This window comes from Gymnoscopelus braueri, assembly GCF_963280865.1.
Source record: "Gymnoscopelus braueri genome assembly, chromosome: 2".
Taxonomy (NCBI): Eukaryota; Metazoa; Chordata; class Actinopteri; order Myctophiformes; family Myctophidae; genus Gymnoscopelus; species Gymnoscopelus braueri.
In genome coordinates, this window is record NC_137604.1 from 2,789,454 (window position 1) to 2,798,359 (window position 8,906).

The 8,906-nt window shown below is 41.2% G+C and overlaps 1 protein-coding gene across 1 annotated transcript in view; it reads right to left on the reverse strand.

Moving 5' to 3' along the window:
* The window catches only part of LOC308075186 (voltage-dependent calcium channel gamma-3 subunit-like), a gene marked incomplete at its 3' end in the record, with an annotated part of 14,275 nt that extends 5,831 nt beyond the window's left edge, over nt 1–8,444 (reverse strand). Inside the window, exon 1 of the mRNA XM_080414859.1 lies at nt 8,258–8,444. Coding sequence (XP_080270985.1) covers nt 8,258–8,441 — 184 coding nt within the window. The 5' untranslated portion in view covers nt 8,442–8,444. The remainder of the gene's footprint in view (nt 1–8,257) is intronic.
* Between the last annotated feature and the right edge of the window lie 462 nt (nt 8,445–8,906).

An 8,906-nucleotide genomic window follows, 5' to 3' on the forward strand; every position in this document is an offset into this window, starting at 1 on the left:
CATTCATGTTCAATGGAAGCACAGCGACATGAAGATACAAAGATACATCTGACGTTTGTAGATCTGCTACAAAAGATACAAAGATATAAATTGAAGTTGAGCTGAGTTGAACTTCCAGATACAGAGCAGTGGTGGACATTTTTTTTACTTAAGTAAAAGTATCAATACCACAATGTAGAAATACTTACTTGAGTAGAAGTACAAAAGTATTGGTATCAAAATGTACTTAAAGTACCAAAAGTAGAAACTGCTCATTATGCAGAATGTCCCATTTCACAAGTTTTCAAATGTATAAAATGTATTCAAATCTTTTGAAAATAGCTGATCTACAAGCTCACAACGTGTCGCATCGCGACGCATTGTGAGCTTATAGATCGGCTATTTTCAAATGGCCGAAATGTATATAGGGCTGAAGGGGTTAATGCATGTTTTGTAATAATAATCAAAATCTACAAAGTAACTAAAGTTTTCAAATGATTGTAGTGGAGTAAAAGTACATTATTTGCCTCTGAGATGTAGTGGGGTAGAAATAGAAGTACTGAACATTTGAAATACTCCAGTAAAGTAAAAAAAACAACAACAATTGTACTAAGTACAGTACTTGAGTAAATGTACTTAGTTACTTTACACCACTGATACAAAGATACAAAACTACAACTGTAGCTCCGATGACGCAGCGAAGCTTGATGACGTCAACGACCACGTTGAGCAACACAGATACAAAGCGACAGAGGGACAGATGCTGTCAATGCACGTTGAATCAGACGATTGAATGGTCTAAATAAGCGAGATACTGACCTACCCGCGCTTAATCAGACTATTGATTGGGAGTAATCGAGAGATACTGACCTACCGACAGAGGTGTTTTGTATAAAGTATAGAGCACCGAAGTCTGACGTAATTTACACATCCTACCTGGGTCGCGGTTTCCCCCCCCCCGTTCTGAATGTCCATAGACGTGTTTAATATCGCGTCAAATAAGAACTGTGTTCCAAAAATAAACAAATGATCCCGGCGGTTTGACTCTTATGGATATGAAGCATCAACTGACTGTGAGAAAACGATAATGTTACTTCCGACGAATTAGTTAAATTTTCGCCAGAAACAGACTCAAAGATGAGTGACTGACTATCATAAACGATACAGAACCTCCTCCCTGACAATATCGCCGAGACAGTTTGTTTATTTTTGGACCACAATTCTTATATGAGATGATTCTAAGATGACCCAATGTTATTCTCCATAGAGAAATGACTTTACGAACCAGGGGATGAACGAGTGACGTCAGGACTTCTGTACTCTATAGTTTTGGAGCACTGCCAAAGCTATGGACAACAAGCTTGGTGCTAAAGGCAGAGCCAACATCTACAAAACCCAGGTCAGGAGTACAATTATGGAGTAGTCCTGCCTCTAGCCTGGATGAATGCCACACAAACCACTCTCGGGCAGCTATAGACATTACCCAAAATAAAGGCTTTAAAAATCATTGGGGTAGATGATGAGGACTTTGCCCTGAAGCTGTATGCCATCAGTCAAGCTGAGTCATTGTAGAACAAGTTGCAGCAACAACAACAGTGGTTCTCAAACTTTCTCATGTCAAGGACCCCCAAAATTATATGTATTTGGCCGCGGACCCCCATCTCAAAAAGATTGTTCCAGGGACCCCCAGAAGCAGAGATTTGAGTTAAAAAAATGTAGCTTTTAAAAAAGAGACATTTTCAAGATTTAAAACAAATAGCAGATCTACAAGCTCACAGTGCGGCACTCTGTCGAAAAGTACCCTAATGAAAAAAACGTATGTACAAATTCCAATCTGGATTTAGAACATCTCACTCCACTGACACCCGCGTACTCTATTTGACCGACTCCATCAACCGTGAGGTTGACTCGGGCAAATACTGCAGCATGATCATGCTGGACCTCCAAAAGGCGTTTGACACTATAAATCACTCTACTGCCGAGTCATCCGCCAACAAGAACAAATTAGACACAAGCTGATGGCATGTCGTTTATGTATAATAGGAATAATAAAGGCCCTAGTATGCTTCCTTGAGGAACGCCGCAGCTCACAGAGAGGGGGGAGGACAGGGTTCTGTTCACATCCAACACCTGTTCTCTTCCCTCCACATAGGATTTCATCCAGCCCACTGATGCACTCAATCAAAACCAATTGCCTTCAACTCATCAATCAGTATAGTCGGCACTCCTGGTCTCGGGGCAAGGACACATTACAGGTTGAAAAAGCTGCACCTGGCTCGCTGATAACAAACTCATCATTACACCTGGGAAAAACTGAATCCATTCTTTTTGGGTCCAGAATTAAACTCAGCAGGGCCAAAGACTTCACGGTCAAAGTGGGCGACGATGTTATCACAAGGAAAGAAGAAATGATCTGCCTGGGTTGAATTTTAGAGGCCAACGTTTCAAGTGAAAAAATGGCAACAAAAGTAATCAGAAAAGTTAATCAAAGAACAAGATTTCGATTCAGGATCTCCTCGGTGGTCAGTAGGAACACACTGAGGACACTAGCTGGAGCACTCATCCAATGTCATTTTGACTATATGCATGCACCTCCTGGTACTTTAGCACCACAAAGGCATTACAAACAAAGTTTCAGACCTGTCAAAACAAACTGGTTACTGGTCAGGTTACTACTTCGCCTCTCACCTAGAACACACCTGATAAGATAGGAATTTGATGCCTATACCTTATTATAAATAAAAAATCTTATTACCCAAGAAGTTCTGATTAATTTCAAGAAGCAATAAGACACACACACAGCCATGGTATGTATAGAAATTGATTACTGTATTCGAGAGAACAGACGGAGGCTTAGAGTACAGATGAGTTCTAGGCTAAGTGCTCTCTCTCTGAGCTGGTCAGTGTGGAAGATAGTTTTACAGTATCTTATCAGGTGGGTTACCAAGACAACGTATCCTGCTCCGTAACGATGACATAATTGTTTACATATTATGGCTCCATGTTATCTTCAGCGGTGGCCATCTTGCTTCGTTTCCCTAGCAACCAAGGATTTGATAACGTGACCTTCCTTCAGATTTAGGCTTAATCAGCCCCAAAGTTCTGGGTGACCAAGTCCTGTATGTTCTGAAAACAATTGCTCCTAACTAACAATATGATTGCATTCCACGAGCCTTGCAACAACAAGGTTACAAACAGAATGAAATATGTCTCCTGTATAAAGTTGATCAAACACATGCACTGAAAGACCTGACTTCTAGGGGAAAGTTGACAGCTTGACAGTGGGATTGAGAAGTCAATTTGATATAACCTGAGTTAGGCAGATATCAATATTATACATAATTACATAGTTCTTAGACCTATCAACACCTAACCCTCATTATGCTAGGGTGGGATGGCTCAGGGTGGAGGACAGAGTGAAACAACATTCATTGGGCCTTGTCTTCAAGATTCTCAATAAAACAGGAATACTCTTATACCTAACAGGCTACTTCAACAACGTGAAAGACTCACACCAGAGGGAGCTCCACTGATCTCAACTCAATCCAGTTTCAGCACAAACACGGGGAAACAATAGTTCTACTGCCATGCCACCAAAACCTGGAACGCCCTTCCAACAAACATCAGAAAGGGTGACTCCTTACCCTCCTTCAAAACAGCCATAAAAGAGCACCTGTGTGCAATGTGTAAGTGGTCCTAGAAAAGTCTTCTAAGCTTAATACCAGAAATGCCCCCCCCCCCCAACAGTTTTTTGTAGATATTCTAAGTCTAACCCCAGAAATGCCCCCCCCCCCACCCCAACAGTTTTTCTGTAGATATTCTAAGTTTAACCCCAGAAATGCCCCCCCCCCCCAACTGGGCTAGGGCCCTAGGGCTTTTTTATCTTATCCATTTAACACTCATTGTTAAATGGTACCACTGTAATGTTTACACATTGTTAATAACGTATTCAATCAAAGTGATCGTTTACCTTGAAAAGCCGGTGTGCAGGCTGCTCTACAACTTTTTAAATAAAGCTTGAAATAGGACATTTCTGCATAGTGAGTACTTTTGGTACAATGTGATGGCAATACATTTGTACCTTCACTCAAGTACTTTTTTAAATTAAAAACAAACTTCTACTTGTAACTAGAGTATTTTTACATGGTGGTAAACAACGTGAGTATCTTTCCCAGCCCTGAAAAGTGCTTTTATAAAGTGCAACATGCAGTGAAAGCAGATAGAAAGTGAAGTAGTGCTCCGCTGGGTTCTGTCTGCGTAACAATCAATAGTTCTCTGTGCTGATCGGCACTGAACTTGTGTAATGATGTGGACACGGTATTGATAAACCACACCCCCTATCAGCCTATCAGCTCCGCCTATTGATCCGTATCGATGCTGCCGTGGCCTCATGTCACCATGGTTACCAGCATCACAAAACACACATCTCTGTAGAGACACAATGAACCAATTATATAAATGTAAATGTAAGAACATCTATCAGGAGACCACAAGAGGAGGTTCATGCAAATGCCCATAGAAAGGCTGTCTTCCTTTTTCTCCTTTGTACGCTATTGTTATTTTTATTTATTTTTTATACTTTTTTGATGAATTGAATACATAAATAAATTGACCACAATGGAAATGCGAACAGGAAATATAGAACGGATTACAATAACTAGAGGTTTGGGCCGCTTCGCGGCCCTCACATCTAGGCCCGATCACATCACAGTCCATATTCTGCAGTGGTAGCTGCAGTGGAAAGTCCTTATGGTTATGACTGATCATAAAGTCCTTATGGTTATGACTGATCATAAAGTCCTTATGGTTATGACTGATCATAAAGTCCTTATGGTTATGACTGATCATAAAGTCCTTATGGTTATGACTGATCATAAAGTCCTTATGGTTATGACTGATCATGGTTCGACTAATCGAATAAAAAGATACTGAGGCCAGAAAGAAGGAAAGCTGCTGTGGCTAAAATGTTAAGATGTAGTAGGAAATGTAGTTTTATATTAACCGTACAATATGTAAGTATATTGAAGACGGGGTAAGAAGCCTATATTATAGCCAGAGCTCTGATCAACAGTACCGGGCAAGTGGAGTGTTCGTGTGTTGACCAACCCCTGACATATTATGGAGGTCATTTCAATTAAAGTAGTAGGATAGGATAGGATAGGATAGGATAGGATAGGATAGGATAGGATAGGATATAACATTATCTATAATCAGTAACATGTGGGCGATAATTATGTCTATCAAATATGGTTTTATTACAATTCCATCATGTACTATTGATGGACACACAGTACTTTTAGTCCATTTAGACCTGAGGCCCATGTTACAGTTTTCAGATTTATTTTTGTTGCTGTAGGAATCCAAAGTGACACAGATGCTTTCCTGGTTTGAATGGGTTGTTATAATGTAGGGTTACTGAATGTAAAACCTTTTGTTTTTTTTTATGATCTCACTAAAATATTGTATAATCTTGACACTCCATGTCTGTTTCATTTCATCATTAGTAGCCTAGTAGAGGGGTCTTCAACGTTGTCAGTAGCCTGACACTCAGCCTGAATTTTCATTTTGTTTCACTCCATTATTCAGTTTGAAAGCCCTCTCAATGCAGCCGATTTCGGAGATGGGGGCGTGGCCAAAGTTTTTTTTTCAAAGACTCTTTGGCGATTGGTTCATACTGGATTATCCCGATCCCGATTCTTCGTACAGATTTTCAACCGAGAAACACCCGCCTTCGACAGCGTCACCAGACCCTGAATGCGAGGCAAACGATTCAGGGGGTGGAGCCAGGCTACGTTGTCAGGCCAAGGACCCCCTAGCTGAGAGAGAGATGAAGCAGGGACCCCCTCTATATTGTATAAAATTGTGTTTCAGATCAACTTTTGCTGCTCTTCTTTCCCTCTACACCTATAACTCTTTGCCAAAAATAGCCGATCTACAAGCTCACAACGCCTCGCAGCGCGAGGCATTGTGAGCTTGTAGATCTGCTATTTTTGTCTAAAGTTCTCCTCAGAAAAGGGATGCTAGGGTTCAAGTGGTTAATGTAAAAAAAAAAAGATCCTATCACACAAAGATTTGGCGGACCCCCTGTAGTAACTCTGAGGACCCCCTAGGGGTCCCGGACCCCCTGTTGAAGACCCCTGGCCTAGTAGGCTTATGTTTGACAAGTATTGATGAACAAGTGTTAATCGTCTCACCTTTTTTTTTACATGGCTAATTTGGCTGTATCTATGAGAATGTATTGCTTAGTTTCCATGAAAGTGTTTTTGGGACGCTTGATTTGAATTAAGCTGGACAGTTTGGAACTACAAAACAAAGGTTCTCTTCAGACAGCAGAACCTATACCTTCAGTACAACAGGTCCTCCACAGTCCAGAGTGGGTCAGGACCTTTGATTGAATATTTTATTAGGCACAAATATGTAAAATAGCACAGTTACATTTAATATAATACTTTGTCTAAAAGATCCGCTCAAAAACGTCCTTGCGGTCTTGTTTCCATTGAGGTCCTTGGTCAGGGCCGGACCAATCTGGGAACCCAGAGCCAATTGAGAAGGAAAAACAGCGCCCTCTGCTGTTTGTACTATCTCACTTGGCTCTGGGACAATGACGACGGAGCACCCGTGCGCAAGGAAACCAGGGTTTTGGTCTGCCTTCAGCGTTTCACTTCCGGGTGGTGCGACTATGTTTTCATTCCCACTAACAATATTTCTACACGGAACACTAACACCACTTCTCCCAGAGAACATGGATCGTTTTGGTTATAAGCCCACTTGTTTCTATGATGAAAGAGCAAGTTAAAATGTGAATATCTTTTCGTGGTTTTGTCTGCTCCGCGGACGCTATTGTTAAATTCGTTCTGGTTGGTTTCAAGTGGGGAAGGATCGGCGGACACGTAAATCCCGCCCACTACATTTGATTGGGTAAAGCGCAGCCTGCTTCCTGATCTGAAGGCACGCCCACTTGTAGCCCAGTGTGTACACGTTATGACGAACCTTCACGACAGATTCCAACGCAGAGCAGAATCTGTTCTTGAGAGATTAGGGCCGGACTTACCGCTGGGCTAGGTGGGCTGAAGCCCTATATATATATATATATATATATATATATATATATATATATATATATATATATGTATATATATATATATATATATATATATATATATATATATATATATATATATATATATGTATATATATATTTTTTTATGATCAAAGTAGTAACCCTACCGAATTAACCGAATTAAAGTAAGAAAATAATTACTCTAGTCCATGGGCCTCAACTCCTATAAATCCGACCCCGTCCTTGGTATTCAATTCATAGTCATAGGGGCACCAATAGTTCAAATATCAACACAAAAAGTACAGAAAAAATAACACTATGTGTATGAACAAAAACAAAAAAATGCAGAAAAGAAATTTTGCTATATGTACAACAATGGGGGGGGGGGGGGGTCGTCTGTCTAACGGGAAAAATGGTACACCTCCTTTTTTTGGCCTCCTGAAAGGTGAGTTTTCAGGGCTGTTTTAAATGAGCCCAGCGAACTGCATTTTTTGAGGGATGGGCTTAGACTATTCCACACCTGGGTGGCAGTGCTGTAGAAGGAGAATTTGCCCATGTTTGTTTTATGGGTGGTTGGTACCAGATTGTTGTTAACGCTCCTTCAGTACAACAGGTTCTCCACAGTCCAGAGTGGGTCAGAACCTACCTTTAGTACAACAGGTTCTTCAGAGTGGGTCAGGACCAGTGGTGGAAAGTAACTAAGTACATTTACTTAAGTACTGTACTTAAGTAACATTTTGAGGTATTTGTACTTAACTTGAGTATTTCTAATTTCCAATACTTTTACTTCTACTCCACTACATCTCAGAGGCAAATATTGTACTTTTACTCCACTACAATTATTTGAAAACTTTAGTTACTAGTTACTTTTCAGATATAAACTATGATATAATGAAACATACATTGACCACTTTAGCCCTATTTTATACATAGGCTATTTGAAAATAGCAGATCTACAAGCTCACAATGCGTCGCATCGCGACGCGTTGTGAGCTTGTAGATCTGCTATTTTCAAATATTTAGTACTTTTACTTTTGGTACTTTAAGTACATTTTTATGCCAATACTTTTGTACTTTTACTCAATTACATTTTTAATTCTGGACTTTTACTTGTAACAGAGTATTTTTATATTGCAGTATTGGTACTTTTACTTAAGTAAAGAATTTGAGTACTTTTTCCACCACTGGTCAGGACCTACCTTCAGAGTCAGAACCTACCTTCAGTACAACAGGTCCTCCACAGTCCAGAGTGGGTCAGGACCTCCTCGTTCTTGCGGATGGTCTCGTTCTCAAAGTGGTGTTTGGGACGACACATCCCCCGGGAGTACAGCCAGTAGTCCGTTCCCACGGCGATGGTCATCAGGCTGAAGGCGCAGAACGCGCCCGCCGTGGTCAGCAGCATCAAGACGCCCTGGTATCTACGCCTCATCCTTCCTCCTCCTCCTCCTGCTCCTCTTACTCCCGATGAAACGTGGACTCCCTCCCGGGGCTTCAGAAACTCTCTCTGGTTCTCCGTTTGGCGACGTTTGAACCAATCCGAAGGCTGCCAAATCCACACCATTTGAGGAGCCAATTGTTTAACATCCTATCTTCTCCAAATGGTTCTGGTTGTGGATGATGGATGGAGGGACGGATGATGGATGGATGGATGGATGGAGTGACCAGTGGGGTTAATCTCTACCTCCGTGTGGAGTGCGTCTGGGTCAGGGTCAGGGTCAGGGACCCAGGGTCACACACAGGTCTCCATGTCCAGAAGCGCACACAGACAGGAGGACCAAACGAATGCGCGTACAGTAACAAAGTCAATTATAATCCGAGAGTTAATTTCAGAAGATGAAAAATCGTAATCCGTAAAATTAATTCCGAA